The 19902-nt window shown below is 41.8% G+C and overlaps 2 protein-coding genes across 3 annotated transcripts; one reads left to right on the top strand and one right to left on the bottom strand.

Moving 5' to 3' along the window:
• Window positions 1-8665: 8665 nt before the first annotated feature.
• LOC6569513 (ubiquitin carboxyl-terminal hydrolase 45) lies at window positions 8666-15773 on the top strand. Its single transcript, XM_001995590.2, has 5 exons — window positions 8666-8798; window positions 10505-10947; window positions 11011-11603; window positions 12017-13224; window positions 13807-15773. Exons 2-5 carry the CDS (start codon window positions 10585-10587, stop codon window positions 15087-15089), a joined length of 3447 nt encoding a protein of 1148 aa, XP_001995626.1. The 5' UTR covers window positions 8666-8798; window positions 10505-10584; the 3' UTR covers window positions 15090-15773.
• A 1296-nt stretch (window positions 15774-17069) lies between these two features.
• On the bottom strand, window positions 17070-19809 carry LOC6569514 (mitochondrial 2-oxodicarboxylate carrier). Of its 2 annotated transcripts, none has more exons than XM_001995591.2 (3): window positions 19530-19809; window positions 19192-19395; window positions 17070-17918 (listed from the first exon to the last, which is right to left on the bottom strand). In XM_001995591.2, exons 2-3 carry the CDS (start codon window positions 19366-19368, stop codon window positions 17169-17171), a joined length of 927 nt encoding a protein of 308 aa, XP_001995627.1. In that variant the 5' UTR covers window positions 19369-19395; window positions 19530-19809; the 3' UTR covers window positions 17070-17168. The 2 variants fall into 2 exon arrangements, with proteins under 2 accessions (XP_001995627.1, XP_032597182.1); XM_032741291.1 differs by having other exon boundaries at window positions 19192-19399.
• Between the last annotated feature and the right edge of the window lie 93 nt (window positions 19810-19902).

Here is a 19902-nt window from a genome sequence, read left to right on the forward strand (position 1 = left end):
TCCCGTTTTTTTTTTCGCTTGTGGTTTGTCTCTTTTTCACGAGCGTTGCATCTGTGGACAGTTTGACTCTTGATTTGTTTGCTTGCCTATTTGCGCTTTTCCAATTGCCATTTGGCATGCATTTTCCATCACCAGCATTTTCCGCAGCGTTTCACCAGTCCCACTGCCCAGTTTCAGCACCCAGTTTCAGTACCCAGTACCCAGCACCTAGTTACCAGTCCCCAAATTGCAGTTGCCATAAAGCTGATGTTGTTGACAATCCATGGATGAAGCACTCCCTTTCTGTAGTTCTGTAGTTACCGGCGCCGTTTGCTGTTTGCTTACTTTTTCGTATACCCTGTACCGATTTATGAATCGGTGTCATCCAGTTGTATGTGCATATGTAAAAGGCAGCAGGAGGCATCTTCATATCCCATGATCTTTTAAATGTCTGCCTATAATAGTATAAGAGTTCCATAACCTATCCAGTTGAATGAACACGAATCTCAGAGACCATAAGAGCTAAGTTTATTTCTTTTTATCGATAAGTCACCCAGTCTTAAGAATCTCGATACATCTCCATTTCCGATAGATCCAATACGAAGCACAGAATTTGTTTACAAAATGTATTTTCATATTTAACAATCTATCATCAGAATGGCAAATATTTATTAGCACCTGTCGTCAGGATATCTTCTAACCAAGCTGGCTAAATTGTGTCTCCATTGTACAGATTTGGACTACAAACTGCATATGAGGGTACTGAGTATGTTTTAGTCGGGGAACTCTTTGTAATATTGCTTGATCTTTTTTATTTATTTTTTTATTTTTTGCACAGTTGTTGTTGTGCTATTAACTAGTTTTCTGGTCGGCTGAGTTCAAAAGCGCTTATTAATCTGTGGTACTTGTGTTTAGTGCTTTTAAATACGTTTTGAGTACTTTATTTTAGTATGCTTGATGTTTTACCGACGCTGCCAAGTCACGATGTTTGTTTTCTGCTCACAACTTCTCTCTCTCTCTCTCTCTCTCTCTATCTCTTCTCCATTCTCTATTCTCCCTTCTCGCCTCTCACTTCTCTCCACGCTTGTCGATCAACCCAACTAGCATCGATTGAACATAACTTGAGCGTTGACTTCAAAGACTAAATCAGAGTTTTGAGAAAATTACTTATTTATTTGGCAAATAAGACGTCAGAAATGTTGAGTTTTCAGTTGCAACAAGTTGCCAAATAATTTTGAGCTACATGAAAATATAATAATTATTTAGATAGTTATTAAATTGTTAACCAACCATATAACACTAGTTGCCAGGCTTTCAGCTCATATTAATAAATGCTTTGAGATGGTTGATTTTAACCTAAAATTCTACTTCTACAGGAAAAATAGGCAGAAAATTGCTTATATTTCTGATCGGAGCTTTAAAGCTTAGATGGCTGATTAGCTCAGAAGAATCAATCTCAATTCCGAATCCTACTCTTGGTGCGATTTCTAAATAGCATTTTTTATTTTTCACTCCCAAACTGGCGCCCGCTTGCAATTTAATATGTTCTGTGTGGGGAATGGTCTGGTTGGGTGTGTGCGTGTGTGTGTGGGGCTGGAGGGGGTTAGGTCTATATTAACAACAACTTGTGCTGAAGCCATAGAATTAATGCGATAATTACAATGCAAGAATCATTCCAAAGAGTGGCCAAGCAGGCGGACGAACTTTGCCAGGACCGTGTGAATTACCGCAACTCAAGCCAAATAGCCAGACAATGACAACAACAACAACTTGAGCAACAACTGCTGAAACAACGCAACAACAACAGCAACAACAACATGACACATTGTGGCATCTAAAGTTACGCAGTATACTGGGAATTGGAATGGGTATGGAAATGGTCTCTAGGAGTGGGATTAGAGTAGTTCACAAAGCACAAAGCCGAATGTGAAAGAGTTGTTGTTGCTGTTGTTGTTGCTGTTGCTGTTGTTGCCACACGTACTTGACAAATGTTGTGTTGTATACGAAATGTGCCTGTCGGCATGATGACAATACAATTCCACACAAAAGTGATGATGTAAATATATAATATATAAGTCATATATTCGCACAACGTGAGACATTTTATGTCGAAGTCTAAAAACCTGGCAGAGAGTAAAAGTTTGCAGTTTGAGTCGATTCGATTCAATAAATAGTCTTTAGTCTGCTAGGGTATACAATCTTCGGCGTGCCAAACAAAGAGAGAACAGCTCTCTTGTTTTCATTTGATATATGCATATAGCCTTCGTCAGTTCTGCTTCGACTTTAAAATATTAACAGCCATGGAGACAATACTTATGCTCAAAACTGTAGGAGACCCTCCGGTCTCTCCAAGAGACAACTTACTCTCTGGCTTCTTTAGTTACACAAGCGCCTGTCGCATAAGAAAGAAGACTGCCAACTCCCCTTGACAAATACCGCCGTCAACTTGAATGTCAGAAACTACATACAGATATATACTAAGTAAGTAAGTATATGTATTTAAATACATATATAGATTTATGTGACAAATGTATAACAAAAGCGAAACAGATGAATTACTTTTAAATATGGGATAAAAGATTCGTGTTGATCCAGATAGATAATACAATTGGGTAATCGTCGGGCCAATTCTGTTGCCATAAATTACCTACTAAAAACCATTGATATACATAAAAAAAAAAGCTGCACGTATCAAAAGTTAACAGATCGGTAAAGTGTCTTATGCCTAAAATATGTTTTTCAATTTTGTCTGCGAGATTATTTATTTTATTATTATTTTTCTCTGTGTAGTATTGGTTAACATATTTTGAATTAAGTAGAGAATCAACTAAACGACTAAGAAATAAATCAATGAATAGATTTAGTTAGAAATCCCTTCTTTTATTATTAATTTATTATTCCTGGAGACGAATCCCGATGGGATTTGAAATATATCGGAGTTCAAAATATAAAAACACTCGACCTGAAGCCATACAAAGGCAAAGTTAAATTAAGAAAGATAGATTATGTAGATTATGTAAAAGTGATTTGTTAAAGTATATTTTTGCCTTTTTTGCATCCACTTAAAACAATGTGAGAGCTGTTCTATTGTTAATATCTCGAGTTCCGCTTAAATCGTGCCTCTGCAAATTATTGGCCAGCGATTACGTCCACAATTGGCCCTATCGCATAATAGAACCAATTGAAATTGATACGCCAGGCAGCAAGACAAGTGGCCAGGTAACGGAGCCTGGCGCTTGCCAGGATATCGCAGGATGTGAGCACAACAGCAACAAAGGCCTCTCAACGCAAACTGGAATGGCAAACAATACAAGCAGTAAAAACCCCAAAAAAGGAAAGAAAACTAACACGAAAAAAAACCACAATATAAAATAAAATAATGGATATTTGTCTAGAGCCTTGGCTCGGCGTCCCAGTCTGCTCGTAGTATCAAGCGAAGGCGCGCCAAAAATAATTTGCCATATCCTGCGTGCAAAATTAAGAAACGCAAATAAAAAAGGAACAAAAAAAAATAATAAATAAATAAACATAATAATATATATACATATATATAGGCATATATAACTAATAGAATTATGATGCTTCAGGCGATGCAACGAATGCCAAATACACTATTAATTGCAACTTCTTCTTGGTTTCCAAAATTAGAATTTATTTATGAATTTGTATGAATTTTTATATATATATAATATGGAAATGGAAATAAGTATGCATAGATCAGTTGCCACACAAATGTTTCAGTTAAGAGATGGGCTACTTCATATATGAGTCATTTTGTTGTAGCGATCCTCAAACCTTTTTCTCTGTTTGTAAAGGATATATATATATATATATATATATATATATATATGTATATATATATATATATATATGTACAAGCAGGCATACATCAATAAATATGTATGCGTGTCTGTGTCTGTGTTTTGCATGGATGTATGTATCTATGTAGCATAAAAAAGCAACTCATCATCGGAGGCGGCCGCGGCAAAAGATCAAAGATTCACTGGGGTGCTAATAAAGTTGCCAGGGCTACAGAGCAGCGCTATTGTTGTTGCTGCTGTTGTTGTTGTTGTTGCTGTTGTTGTTGTGTTGTCTGCGGGAGCGTTGTGTGTAGGTGCTAATTTAGCGACCCCCCGCACAAATACTGAAAACGACGTCGACGGCGACCGCAACTGAGACTGCGACTGCGACGCCCATGGAATGGGTTGGTCTGGCAAAAGGATTTGCACTTTCAAAAGAAATAAACTTCAGATAAGAAACTAAATGTCAAAATTATCTACACACATGAATTGAACGCATTAAAAAGAAAAGAAAAAAGAAAATAACAGAGGACGTAAGATTAACCCCAACCCCTTCCCTTTAAGGATGAGGATGGGGGCTTGGGGCTTATGAGCGGCGAGCACAGCCAAAGTGCAAATATGTGTAGGCAAAAACCACAAGAGCAGTCCGCCCGTCCGTCCGTCGGTCCGTCCAGACAAACAACAAACAACAGGCGAGCAGCGCAGAAGTTCAGGAGGAGGAGGAGAAGGAGGAGGAGGAGGAGGAGCAGCAGCAAAGAGGAGCTGAATGGTTGACTGGCTCGCCTTGCGTCGGGATGCCAAAGTGCATCAGGCACTAAAATGCAGAAAATTGAAACAGGCTTTTGAAATGAAACGAAAAGCGCCGCACAGACGCCGACTGCAAGCAGGTGTGGAGCGGTGAGGGTGACGGGGGCTGAGGAGGGGGGATGGTGGGCTGTTCGTCCGAAGGATGAACGTGCAGGCGAATCATGAGCCAAAAGGAGAGAACACAAAGAGTCAATTAATTAGTAGATGGAGCCATGATTATCGCTATATTAACATTGCAGCAGTGCAACTGCAACAACAGCAACAACAACTTTCAGCTTGAGCCTCAAGTCAATGTGGCAGGCTGCTGCCATTTACTTAAGATAACCGCACGTGTGGCATGGGCCAGTTGGGACAGCTGCGGCTCAAGATTAAGCTGACAGTGTGTGCTTTTGGGCCTTCTGGCATCCAAGTGGAGCGTTCATTAAATGATAACAACGGCCGGCAACAGGCAACTGTGGCAAATGCAACAGTGCCCACCACAGTGATAAGAGGCTAAGAGAGCCAAGAGATAGCAGCAGCAGCAGTTCTTCTTCTTGTTGTTGTTGTTCTTATTCATCGTGGGGTGCTTTAGCTCCTTTGAAATGCAACCGCTGACGCACGCTGCAGGTAGTGAGTGGCAAGGAGAAGGAGAACATGAACAAGAAGAAGAAGACGGAGACGGAGACGGAAACGGAGACGAAGAAGCGGCAACAGAGCTGCACTAATTTATTGAAATTCATTTGAAGCGGCATTAGGGCCAGAAACGGCATGAAAATGAAAATGGATATGAGAATGTAGCTCTCGATACAGTTGCAATTGCAGATGAGGATGAGGCAGCAAACTGTGGCAACTTGTGCTGCATCATTTCCAGGAATTGTAGATCATAAATGACGCCGCCGCCGACGATGCTGAATAATCACACAGTGACGAGAAAACCAAGACAAAAAACCATCGAGAAACACCAAATTTAGTTTTCGATAATAATAAAATTTAAATTGTATAATACAACGACTATATTAATTCTTTCAGTGTATGAATGAGCTGATTTTATCAAAATATATAAATGTCGTACGATGAACAATATTAAACCAAGAATATATATTCCAAGATTAATATTGCTTATTCTAGAATGAAGAAGCTTCGATGAAGTCTGTTGTTTTTTTATGTTCTCTTTTGTGAAAGTTTGTTTTGTAGCAGTTGCACTGATGAGAGTTGCAACCATAAATAGCATCTGCAACAGCATCAATAAGTGCGACAGAATGACAGAATGACTGCGGCCAACAGAAGCTGTAAATGGAATATGATTTAAATACTCACAATACTTGAGGCGCCACAGCGGGCACACTGGCAACTGGCAAGAGACAGCAGACAGCAGACAACAACAGCAACAGCCACAGCAACAATGACACAAGCAAATGGTGCATTCAGCATAATTTATTGCGCAATTTAGCCAAGAACAGCAACAGCAACAAAAACCAGAAATCAGAGCTTTGCTCATTTTATATTTACTTTCATGATTGGCCTGCCGACAATTGAATACCCTTTAAGAGCGCAGATTAAGTTAAACCTATTGAAAAGCCATAGGAATTCATTAGAAACATATTTTCAATGGCCAGGCTTTTTTCGTATTGAGCATATAGAAAATCTTTTTCAAATGTTTAACATTATATTACGTGGTAATTAATCTAGGTGTTCTTAAGCAAATGTGCAGCACTGTGGCAGGAATAATTGTAGTAGTACGTGCTTGCTCAAGCAATAAAAATTGAGGATTACTAATGAGTCACAAACAAAACAAAAAAACGTCAGTCAGCAAATTGGCCAGCTAATTAGGCAATCACAAATTGCACTCCACTCTAATCCAATGAGGATCTGCGGGATACGAGCTATAATTAATATTGAATTGCTATAAAGCGGTAAGCTAATGCCAGAATGACTTATGAATTACTCACTTGCATTGGGTATATCTATGTATGTCTAGTACAGGGAATAGACAACAATGCTTTATTCCAATTCTCATTTTGTTGAATTAGTTTTGAAGTTTTCAATCATTTTAATTTACAATATTCACAGTTGATACCCTGCAAAAGATAAATATTTTTGCTACTTGCTACATGCGCTAAATTAATAGCAAAATCATTACTGTGCGCAATATTGGGGGAACATTTTTATTAAATTAAAATCGAATCGGAACAGAAACCGATAACCTTTAAAACGAGATGTAAAAAGACAACGAACTTGATTCAATTTTCAATATTCATATCTACTTTGCTTAACTTCATATAGCTTAAACTTGTATTTGAATCAAAAATGCATTCTTGATTTTTATTGAATCCTACAAGTTGGTCATGCCGCGCCTTTGAGCATTTCATTTATACGGAGTATACAAAGAAAAAATCGAACACTAAACTGCGCTTTGCATGCACGTAATGAAGATGATGATGCTCAGCCTGAGACTGAGACTGAGGCTGACGCTGAGGATGAGTCGGAGAATGACACCAGAAGGGTGTGGCAGAGGGAGAGGAGGGAGGAACGGAACGGAACGGGATCGGCAAAATGCGAATGGGAGCCGCTTCGTCCAGGAATCGATTTACGTCTTCTGCGAAATATTCATTACAGCAAATTTGTACTGGGAACCGTGAAGGGATGGGGCCAGAAGAATGGGGACTGGGAAAGGAAGATACGAATATAAACTTTTTCTATCTATCTCTCTCTCTCTCTCTCTCTCTGTTTCTCTCTATCCCTCTCTGACTCTTTCTCTTTCTCTTTGCTGCTGGCATGGCTTGCTGCTGGTGTGTCCAATGGGAGCAACATGTTTCTTAACTTTTTATGCGAAATTATCTTTTGATGTTATTATGCATTATGAGACTTTAATGTGCGCAGTTCCTGTGTTTTCTTGCATTTAATTTCGTTGCATGTACAACAATGTGCAACTGCAACTGCAACAGCAACAGGAACAGGTGTGCAGGAGTGCAACCGATGGAACACAGAGTATTTGTATACAAAGTATTAATGGACACTTATCGGCACGCGGAGAAAGAAAGAGAGTGAGAGAGCGAAAGAGAAAGAGAACATTTTCATACAAAGAAAAACTAAGTCTATCAATCGCAGTGATCATAATAATAATGATGATAATGATAATACATGCTGATGACGACTCAATTCAGGCAAATTGAGCAGACGAACAGACAGACAGCCAGACAACCTGAGGACATGAGACAAAAGGAATAGGAACGATATGAGACCGATCCACAGCGATCAAGAGACCCAACTCAAAATTGAATGCACGTTTTTTATTTTAAATATTTTTCTTCTTTTCTTATATATTTTTTTTTTGTTCTCTTCGCATCTTTTTCACTTGGCGTATACCTGTTTCAGCTCAGCTCATCTTAGCGCTGTTGTTGTTGCTGCTGTTCCTGTTTTTATAGTCGCCGTCGCATGAAATATTGCCCCGAAGGGCGGTACGATTTTGATGCATTTACAACATTCAGGGTGTTGGTAATTATAGGGAGTTTATGTCTGGAAGTTTCCTTTATGATGCGCTTTTTGTATTTCAGTTTTTTTGGCTTGTATATTCTTAGTTCTCTTGTCGTTCATATTGTTGTTGTATTTTCGCTGTTGACTGCTGAATTAAGTTACTTGACTCTGGCCCTTTGGCTTGACTTCCTTAGCCAAGTTGACCAAGTAGTCAAAGCGACAGCAATGATAAAAATGATTTTCGGGTGTTGAACATGAAGAATGGTAGCTGAAGAAAAATATGCTAAGATATTTTAATTGTTTTTCCTGGAACAATATTTTTAAAAATCAAGCATTAACAGCTTTTTATAGTAATTTAAAGATCTTGTGTCTAAAAACCAGTTCATTTAGCCATGGTAAATGATAAAATTGCAGTGGTTAATTTAAATTCAATTTTAAATTCAACCGTCATAAAATGATGTTCATTTTGTAATTGCGCGCTCTACAAGTATCGATGTGCACTGTCGACCGACCGCCACAAACGTCGATATCAGAGCGCTGACAACTTTTCGCAGCACTCAGCAAAGAAATATCGATGGCGCAGCGTTGCATTTCGATTAATTGCCTCGATGTTCTACTTGTACATTAAATGAAAATGCGAACGCAATAGAAGCTCACGTTTTTTTTTTTTTGATTGGTGTTTACGAAGTGGTTACGCGTAAATCTACACAGAGGCTAGAATACTTGATGTACAGCGCATATTGCAAAATCTAACTCAAGGTAATTCAACAAATATAACTCCGATGCTCACACGATGAGTGTGCAAAAAAACTCGATGCACAGCACCAGAAATCGCAACCATTTTAACTGACTATCCTGTCATTCGTCGGTATGTGCCTTTGTGTGTGTGTGTGCGAGTGCATGTTTTTGTATATATTGTCAAAAAAAAAAAATTTAATTGGGTTGAGTGCACCCCTATCCCCTCTCTCCCGCACCCACACACCTCTGCCCCCATTTCCAGTGTGTTTATGGCAGCTGCACTGTTGCGGGGCTCACACGACGACACACACGCACACAGATAGACATACATATGTATATATATATGTATATATATACAAAGACAAAACACAACAATGTTGCTGCTGCTGGGAGTGCAGCCCAATATGGCAGCACATGAACTTAAACTTAACCTCAAAATGGAAAGAGCAATCAGCGCTTGCAAAGCTTGCTCTCTTCGGGCAGCAGCGAGTCGCAGTTCGCAGAGTGCCAATGAACGTCTGTCTGAACAGATTTGACCCCAAAAACAACACAGAAATAGCATCAGAAGCACCACGCACTTAATGCCACCATCAATTATAACGAGCACGTTTCGAGTGCAACAATAACAATAACAATAACATCGCAACAGCAACACTGGCAGCATCGACCAACATGAGTCTGACGATCTTCGTCAAAGCAGACAAGCAAATTGGCTGCTTGTTGCCAGATTCCGCTTGATTCTGCTGTGTCTCCATGACGCATGTGTTTTGATCAACCTCTGAACTCAAAAATACACAAATCAGCTGTGAGGCGAATGCAGCCTGGTTTCTGTGCTGTTGTTGTGCAGGGATGTTGTGCATTCAGGATATATATCAATATATATATATATACATATATATGCTATGTAGTATATATATATATATATATATATATATATATATATGCATATATACATATGTATGTGCATATCTGGGACGCGCAATCGCAGTTGTCGACACTGTTTTTAAATTGAAATAATTTTGCATTATCTGCTCTATTAATTACTACATAACTTACTGCTTAATTTTGCTTTGAATTAATTAGAAGGAAATTGAATTCATCTCTGAAACGAGAAACGAGAAAAAAGATTTGAGACGAGCTAGAACAACAAGATCGACAACAACATAAACAAACAGAAACAAAAGCAAGAAGGATAGTTTCCAAACAGGTGGGTAGCACAAGGGTTGCAAGTGGGTGTGGCAAACAACAAAATTGCGAATAGTTGGCAATGTTGTACACACAGTTTTAATTAGTATAGTGGGTCATTGTTTGCTGGAATATGCATTCGATGAGTTTCAAATTCAATAAAAGAAACCTTGAAAACTCAAAACTCGAAACTCGATAAGCAGAACATCGACGTCAAATCTGTTTTCAAAATCAACAGCACACGTTGTAATCAGTCAAGCACTATCACAAAACACAAATCACGAAAGAAAAAAACAAAACCTGAAAAAAGTTATCAATGGAGAAGCGAATAAATAAAAGCAGTAGCAACAAAAACAATAAATTAACAAAAGGGCAACTGCGGACGATGAAAATCACTGCGACAGCAACAACTGCAATAAAAAAAAACAGGTGGCGGATAAGTTGTTCGTTGGGATGGATATTAAGCGCTGCAGCTACAACTGTGATAAGCACAGTGTCTCTGGTCATTGGCTGCGTCCTTGCTACAGTCTTTCCAATTTCAGTGTGTGTGAGGCAAGTGCCCGGACAGCCGCTGGGTGAGTTGAGTTGCAACGGCAACAGCGACAGCTACAACAGCGGCGCCATGGTTAAGAAACGCCAAACGGATAAACGGGAAAGCGCCAGCTCAACCGAATCTGGGGAGGAGGAGCTGCTAAATGGACACCAGCATCACCATCATCATCATTCGGGCGGTGGATCGTCGAGCAACGCAACCGTTTGCCAGCACATCAAGAAATCAGTGGATACGGCGCGATTGCGTCGCCAACTAAAGACCACTGGGCTGCTCTTTGAATGCGGACAATGTCCCAAACTGGATGCGAACAGTGCGAGCAGCGGTGGCGATGCCACCGAATGCGAATACGACAACACGCTCTGGCTGTGCCTCAAGTGCGGCACACAGCTGTGCGGCCGTGCACGCAACCAGCACGCTCTCCAACATCATCAGGTAAGACACCGACGACCAGCAATAAACCTGCATTATTATAACATGTGGAAATTTTGTTCGCAGACACCCCATTCGGACTCGCATGCGCTGGCCTTGAATACGCGCTCATTTAAGATCTGGTGCTATAACTGCGACAGCGAGGTGAGCGCCAAGTCGCGCAAGAATCTGCTCGAGTGCGTCGAGCTGGTCAAGCGACTTGCCCAGAAGCCGCCCAAGGTTGTTCCCGCCGCTGCCAATGCTGCCGAGTCGTTGCCGGACCCACGTTCAGAGTCAGTAATAATACATCCGACAATGATCAACGACATTGCATACAAAATCCAGACGACGGTGGAACAGATCAATACGATGGTGAACATTGCGTGCGGCGAAGCAATACCATTGCCACCACCGTTGCCACCACCACCGCCGCAGGCACAGGCAGTGCCTGGCATGGCCAAGCGTCCGACGACAACAACAGCAACATCAACTGCGACCAGCCAATACAGGCCACAGGTAGCGCCAGTGCTGTCGTCCAGCACACAGCTGGACCGTTTGCCGCGCGTTCGTGGTCTCATCAATTTGGGCAACACGTGCTTCTTCAACGCCGTCATGCAATGCCTCGCCCAGACACCCTTCCTCCTTGCCGTTCTCAAGGAGCTGGCCGAGCCAGGCGAAGAGTAAGTAACACAGTCTATTCAAACACGAAGTTTGTGAATCAGTCAAAGGCAAAGTGTTGCACCGTTCCTCCATCTGTCTGTCTTTCTGTCTTTACCAAGCTGCTCTCAGAGCCAATGGATTTATATATAGTATTTATCCATTCTCTTGCTGCGCATTTATTTAACTAATTATATATAAAATGAATGAACTGAAGGCTGCACCTCTTTGTGCAATGTGTCTTTGTGTCGCATGTCTGACTTATTTTTATAATCTTGATTAGTTGTTGTATTAAGACTCGTACACATGAATGCAATAATTGCAAATTGTTATATATTTTAGACGATATGATCAGACAAACAACAATACTAATATATATATATGGTACTCTCAGTAGATCCCTCGGTAATGGTTGGTCTTCTTTTGCTCTTTTTAGGTTTGAGCTGCCCGGCGGTACTTTCAGCTTTAAGGGCAAGGGCGACATCGAGCTGCCGACCATCAGGGGTACTCTCTCCTCGTGGGGCAATCTCACTGCGGCACTGGCCAATGCGCTCGAGGAGCTGCAGTCCGGCGGCGGCGTCTATACGCCCAGCAAACTGTTCGATAAGCTGTGCGCCAAGTGTCCCCAATTTACGGGCGGAGATCAGCACGATGCCCATGAGCTGTTGCGTCAGCTGTTGGAGAGCGTACGCGCTGAGGATTTGAAGCGCTATCAGCGTGTCATCCTGCAGAATCTGGGCTATAAGGATCAGGACATTAACAGCGTATCCGAGGAGCTGCGGCAAAAGTGCAAGATCTATGGCAATCAGGCAGCCGATCGCATCCTGCGTCCGGAGCAAGTGTTTCGCGGCTTTCTCGTCTCGACGCTAACGTGCCAGGACTGCTTCAATGTGTCGTCACGGCACGAATACTTCCTGGACATGTCGCTGCCCGTCGCCGTCGAGAAACCACAGCCGCCGCAGCGTCGCAAAACTAGTCCCGAGCATTCGCCACCCACCTGCAGCAAATACTGCAACAACAACAACAACAGCGGAAGCGGCGTGGACGTCATTGCCAAGTTTGGCATCGGCGACATGGATGTGGTTTTCACAGAGCACACGTCGTTCTATCTGCACGCCGATGGCCAGGATCAGTTGGGGCCGTCCAAGGCCCAGGTGAAGAAGGAGAAGGAGCGCGAACGCAAGGCGAAGCGTGCCGCCAAACACCAGCGCACCAAGCTGGCCCAAAAGCTGCCCGTCAAACTCAACTTTAACGATCAGCTCAGCAACGAGGCCAGCTCCAGCAGCAGCAACAACAGCGGTGCCGGTGATCATCGTCACGCCAATGACGAGCAGCAGCAGCAGTCCGGCAGTGGTGATGGACAAGTGCAGACGCCGCTCTCCTCAGCGGACATCGATGGCGACAAGCCACGCTCGACGCCCTGGGGCGAGGGTCAGCGGGCGGACACATTATCGCTGAGTGGCACCACATCCGAGCATACGGATGCCGATGTCGAGGACAATGTCGCTGAGGATTCGGCCGGGCCCGGACGCGGTGCCAAGTTCTATAAGGACAACAACGGCAATGCCCAGCCGCTGGGCGAGAAACATGGACATGGACACATCGAGCACATGGACAAGGACTCGCTGGAGGAGGACGAGAACGGTGAGTCAGCCAAAGAAACTCATGTTGCACACATGCATACAACGTATATAGCAAAGTTGAATAGCTGGCAGATATACGATATATATATTATTCTGTTAGATGTTGATAGGTTCAGGATATCGATTCTATCAAATTGCATATGATTATATATATATATATATATATATGTATACAAGTTGAATGTATCAGCAAATTACACATATCTGTATCTAGATTGTAAAGCAGGAAACAATTGTATATATGTATATATATATATATATAATTTGTACATATATATTTAAATTAGTGACTTCTTTGTTTTTGAACTAAGCACTTGAGTTTTTCAAACGATTTTGGTTTGCAGTGATTTGATTTTATTTTATTTTACTTATTTTTTTTGTTATTTGAGCAAACGTAAAATTATCAGACGACATTGATAAAATTGTTAGTGCTATTCTCCAGTTGATATAGGTAAATCTATATATATTTTATCATTGCGATTACTGTGCCTGTGATGGGACAGAGACAGCAATTTGAATACACTTGCACACACATGCATCATACCATCTCACTCACTCACTATGCTAACGCTTGTGCTTACAGACTCGGGCATAGCCACCAGTCCGGCGCCGACCACAGCCACCAGCACCACCAGCAACAGCATCAGCAACAGCAACAGCAGTGCTATCAGCTCCATCAGCAACAATCGAAGCAGCAAAAATCCAGCTAGCAGCTTGAGTGTTGATAAAAAGAATGCAGCAGCAGCAACACCAGATGATAAGGATAATGACAACGATGGGAGCACAGCGACAAGTCTGGTGAGTGCTGGACTGAGCGAGGAGGGTGCATCGCTGATACGTCAGCTGTCAGCGGGACAGCTGCAGCTGCAACTACAAATGGAGCAGCTGACGTTGCGCGAACAGGCCAAGTCGGTGGCAGGCTTGAAGCGAGTGCGAACCCAAAGCTACTCGGACTGGAGCACAACAATAGCGCCGCGGTATCAGTGCGAGGTTGGTGAATGCTCGGTGCCATCCTGTCTGAATAACTTTAGTGCCGTCGAGCTGATGACCGGTCAGAATAAGGTCGGCTGTGAGAGCTGCACGCGTCGCATCAATGGCACCGATCCGCAGGCCAAGTCGGTAAATACGAATGCTACAAAGCAGCTGCTGATATCCAGTCCACCGGCGGTGCTCATACTCCATTTGAAGAGATTCCAGCTGGGGCCGCGTTGCGTCTTTCGCAAGCTGACCCGCCCGGTAACCTATACGATGCTGCTGGACATTGCCGCCTTCTGCGGCTCCAAGGTAAAGAATTTGCCCAACATTGATCGCAAGCAGAAGAAGTTGCTCTATGCGCTCTACGGCGTTGTCGAGCACTCCGGCGGCCTGTACGGCGGACACTATACCGCCTATGTGAAGGTGCGTCCCAAGGTGACACCAGATGACAAGCGATGGAAATTTCTGCCGCACGGCAGCAAGGCCGAACTCGATCAGGACGATGAGCAGCTGAAGAAGCTCGAAGAGTCGCTGGTCAAAAGCAAGGCGCGCGAGATGCGCAGAAATGCCATGGATGACAGCGATGACTTTACCAGCTCCAGCAGCAATGCATCCACCTCAGACGAGGCTCTGTCCGATCTACCACAGAATGGCATTAACGATGATGAAGATGCAACTGCCACATCCACAGCCACAGCAACTGCCAGTGATGCGGCTGATGCTGATGCTGCCGCCGGAGATCAGGCGCCTGGCGAACCAGACGAGGCGGCCAATGTTCAAGCACCGCCCGGCAAATGGTATTATGTATCGGACTCACGCGTCCAGGAGGTCAGCGAGGAGGCGGCCCTCAAGGCACAGGCCTATCTGCTGTTCTACGAGCGCATCTATTAAGCAAATGCTCACACTCTCTCCCCCTCTCACTCTCTCACTCGCGATGGTTGAGAGAGGACAGCTGTCCGTCCAGCGCAGGCGGGAGAGGGCGGAATGAACACCTTCATCCATCGTTCCATTAGCTCTTAGCAAAAGTTAATATTTTTTAGCTACGTTTTTTTTTTACACTTTATTTTCAATTCTTCAACCCTGTTCCTGGATATTCTTTTGTTATTATCCTTGAATTGCATTTTGGACGCGTCAGCGTAAAGAACAACGACGATGATGCACTGAAAAGTGACGCAGAACTGAAGAGTGTCAGAAATGCATTTTGATTTTCATAATGATTTGAACAGCAGCAGGCACTACACACTACACACGTCCAACACAACACACATCCAACACACACACGTCCAACACACACACACACACACACACACATTTGCTGCAAAATTGACTAGTTATTTGACATTTAGTTAATCAAATTTTTTGGTATCAAAATTGAGAATGTTTGGGGCCGAGAAGAAAAGGCATTTTACATACACACATACACATACATACATACATACACCTCAATACAAGAAATTAAAATAAATATGATTATTTATTTGATGATTATAATTATAACGATTACGCGTCGACTATGCTATTCAATACATATGTTTACAATAAATAAGTGCAAAAGCATAGCAATCGCCAACTGAAGCAGTTCCACGTGTGACTTCTTAACTTAATTTTTAAATGATGTCTCTTTATCTGTTTTGTACATTTTATTAGTCTTAAGTTAGTCGCATATACATCTTATACACATTTGTAGTCTGTGGTCCAAAATTGATACGAAACGAATGCCTCAGAAGATGATGGAACGTTACTTAAAAAAAAATACTAAAAAAACAGAAAAGATACAACAAAAACAAATGAAAGAAACATGAAGCAACATCATACTTTTTGTGATGATGGGTTGACTTCGATTTCCGTGCGTGTCTTTTCTTCGAAACTGATTTGTAATTTTAAAGTTGAAAGTGTTTCAGTTGTATGATTTACAATCAACGAAAACAGAAAACAGAAAACGAAAACCTCCCGAATTGCTCGCTTCTGCCAATATATATTTAAATGTATACCCAATAAATATAAATTCACACACACACGTATATATATATATATATATATATATATGTATGTATATGTGACATTAAGTCAATGGTTCTATTCTAAAATAACTTGATCCATGTAGCAACAAGCATTCAACTTCTCAAATTGTTTATGGAAATTGCAACGATATTTATACAAGAGTCTAGAGGAAAAAGAAAACAAATCGAACTAAATAGTCTACACTTATGTATTTATACACATTTATCTTATTACTTAGGTTATGAAATTCTATTTAATTTAACATTATACACATTTATCTTATTACTTAGGTTATGAAATTCTATTTAATTTAATCATTAATGTGTATAATATTCAAATTGAATTATATATATACAAATGTTTTTAATTTAATTTAGTTCCAAATTTTCTATTCGATCTTGATCTTTTTGTGTATAGACGCGCGAAGTATGCTTTATAAAAGATAAACTTCAGATTTCAAATCGTGTAGCGAACTTTTTGGCGTTTAAAACTAAAGTAAACATCTTGGAGACACAATATCGCAGCTGCGAACCGATTCAATATATAGAACGATAAGATTACATAAAACATCTACATGTGCTTCCTATAAGCGTCAAGAATTTCAAGGATCTAAATGTTAAACAAATGAGAAGCGGAAAAAGAAATAAATACGAATTGGTTGCTGTCTTCGCTAGCCTAGCCCGAAGACGTAACATATTAGTTAAATGTGGTCTGTGTTGTTTGTTGCACTCTGGTGCCAAGCAAGCCTAAATAATAAATAGCTCTTGAGAGCTGCTCAACACCTTTCGAATCTGCAAGCAATTATATCGGTGTTTCCTTCCATATGAATGTGTTAAAAATGAATGAATGAAAACCAAAATAAAAATCGAATACACGAAAAAAAAGCTTAACTTTATTATGTACACATAGACAGCATTGTTTTCATAATTGTTAATTGTTAATTTAAATGTAAATGTCAGTGTTGGAGGACTAGGAGTGATTCTTCAAGAGATACTCGTAGACGTAGTCAAAGGCTAGCAGCATGATGGCACCACCAGGACCCAGGCGCATGATCTTCGGCACCAGGCCCTTGTAGAGGGCGCGAACACCCTCCTCGCTGTAGACAATACCGATTGTCCTCATGGTGCTGCGATATTTGATCACAGTTGGCACCGGTTGCGGTCCCTGGATGCGGGATTTGGCCACATCGAACGGTATGTTGACCAGGCAGCCAAGCGTACCGGCCGTAAACCCAATGGCCACTTTGCGCAGAAACTCCCAAACTTTGTCCTTGGGCTCCGGCACCGCGTTCTTCACACTGTGAAAGAATCCAAAGTATATCATGTTGAAGACACCATTGCGACCCATTGTCGCCGTTACGCCCTTGTTCAATCCTCGCAGTCCGATGCCATCGCGTTTGACTATGTCGCGTGCCACCTCGAAGACGCCAGCACCTTGTCTCTGGCGATTCGCCTGCTGCGCCACCTTGACCACCTCGAAGGGATTGACGGCAATCGCCTCCAGCAGACCGGCCGTCAGCCCAGCCATCGAGAAAGTGAATGGCGTCGGAGTCGGCGATCCAAATAGAAAATATTGTTTCGACTGCTCGAATATCAAAAACTTGATGGCCCTCTTTGGTGTTTCGGCCAGAACGGGCGGAATCAAGCCCTTCCAATACGACGCCAGGCCCTCCTGCCGATACATCTTGGCAAAACAGTCGAAGACGCCATTGTAGTGCGCCTGCAAATGGGATTCAAAATCAATTTAAGAGTATCTGCTAAATGTGGCATAACTAAGAAAGAACTCTCCTCCAACAACTTGAGCATTGCCTGAATTTCTCTCTCAGTGTGTCTGTGTGTGTGTGTGGGTGTGCATGAACAATTAACATGTTGCATCTATTTTCAAATTGTGACAAATATTACTTAGGAGTACAATATGGTTATTAATCGTATATAAATATAGAGAAATTGTCTCCGCATATGAAGCGTATTTGGCAAGAATAATAAATTGTGTATATATATGATTCAAAGATTGAAAGATTCAAATAAATGTGTCCGAAATGTGCAACTAATAATTGTTGTAGAAGTTTGGAAAACTTATCAGTCTGAGACAAAAACTGCTCAACATTAACTGATTAAGCAGGAAGCAAGAGCAATCTTATTCATTTCAAAAACAGATCATAAATATTAAAATAATCTGTGCATCTGTGGGGTATACAAATCTGGGCTGACTGCTGTCAGCTAAAAAACAAGACCAAAGAACACTTTCACTTACACTAAAACACTAAAACTATATTGTTAGTGCCTTTGAATGTGGCATGCGGTTTGATGACAATAATAAGAACTTAATCGCCGAGGCGAGATAAGTTCACTCGACATGTGTGAAAAGGCGCGCAGACGATAAGACAAGGCACTGATACCCTATAGTTAAGAGTCTATATAGATGTATGTACATATTTGTGTATCTATGTATCTTTATTAATATAATAAACTATCAACACTCATCAGCTGTTAGTTGGTTTTTGCTCTTGTCGCATAGCTATACATATACATTTATCATTTATATATATATATTTAGTTGATTGCCACGAAAGTATTTCTGTGCTGCAATTAACCTTGACACGACCTTTCCAAATATCTAGCATAAAGTAATAAGAAACAAGCATGTTTCTTGAATACTCTTCTTGCTCAGCCTATCAGCTGCTTAGTAGTTGTCCCTCACAATCTATATCGCTTATGGGTCTGGTCATAAAAGGCGTCTGGGTCTGGCTGGGTCTTATCAATAAAAACACATTCCGTATTTACGCATTTGTACGAATGTTGGATCTTGGCGAAGGTTATGCACAGGCCTCTGAAGCCGAACGTTTTATGTCTGACACTCCCTCACTCGCTCTCTTCTTTTTTAACATTGTTTTGTTCTCAAGCGTCTCTATTTACATTTGATTTGAGAGAAAAGCTTTCTACAGCTGATTGCTAACTTGGATTTGGCAGTGGAGAGAACATAACTGACTTACCTCTATGGCGGTGGCGCCGACTCCTGGAATTCTCTGGATTTGCATGCGTGTCTTCACCACGTCGAGGGGCTGCATGATGCAGACTTCCACAAATCCGGCAGAGCCGCCGGCTAACACCTGGAACACAGCTCTGCGCCCCGTCGATATCTGATGGGGTTGGTTGGGCTGAGCAGCCATTTCTTAGTATTCTTCTTTTCCGTTTTGCTGTCTAAACAAAAAATCAATAAAATCTGGCACGCTTAAGAGTAACAAGTATGATTTTGCGACTTTTCTCAAAACGATTCGGAATGAGAAAGTCTCGGCACAGATATTTGTTGTTTGTAGTTGTTTGCACTCACAAAGTTAAAAATGCAACGCTCGCTTTGTTGCCAGCTGTGTTCTCTCTCCAACAACAACAATGACAAGAACAACAACTACTTCTAAGCTCTCGCACCACTCTCAAACCACAAAACACAAAACAAAAATAACAACTCAAAACTGAATTGAGAGCAAGCCTCCCCAAAGCAGCCGGGCGCGCTCCTCGACAACTCGACAACTCAATTTGCACTGCGACCGGGGGACAACCAACCAAGTTGAATTGTGTGCCGAAAGTGGTCAGTCCCAGGGCGTGGGCTGGGGCTGGAATCGAGGTGGCGGCGAGCGAAAAAGCTTTCAACAACGCCGCTGCCATCGCTTGCTGGAAGAGCTTCTCGCGCCTGCTGCGGTTGTTAC

This window comes from Drosophila grimshawi, unplaced genomic scaffold (genome assembly GCF_018153295.1).
Source record: "Drosophila grimshawi isolate 15287-2541.00 unplaced genomic scaffold, ASM1815329v1 contig_848, whole genome shotgun sequence".
Lineage (NCBI taxonomy): Eukaryota > Metazoa > Arthropoda > Insecta > Diptera > Drosophilidae > Drosophila > Drosophila grimshawi.

Excerpts from the sequence above, each read along its gene's own strand:
- LOC6569513 (XM_001995590.2), top strand. The coding sequence starts at position 10,585 with ATGGTTAAGAAACGCCAAACGGATAAACGGGAAAGCGCCAGCTCAACC. Across the intron at positions 11,604-12,016 it reads CTGGCCGAGCCAGGCGAAGA|GTTTGAGCTGCCCGGCGGTA; the intron begins GTAAGTAACACA and ends TGCTCTTTTTAG. Across the intron at positions 13,225-13,806 it reads GCTGGAGGAGGACGAGAACG|ACTCGGGCATAGCCACCAGT; the intron begins GTGAGTCAGCCA and ends TTGTGCTTACAG.
- LOC6569514 (XM_001995591.2), bottom strand. The coding sequence starts at position 19,368 with ATGGCTGCTCAGCCCAACCAACCCCATCAGATATCGACGGGGCGCAGA. Across the intron at positions 17,919-19,191 it reads TCGGCGCCACCGCCATAGAG|GCGCACTACAATGGCGTCTT; the intron begins GTAAGTCAGTTA and ends TCCCATTTGCAG.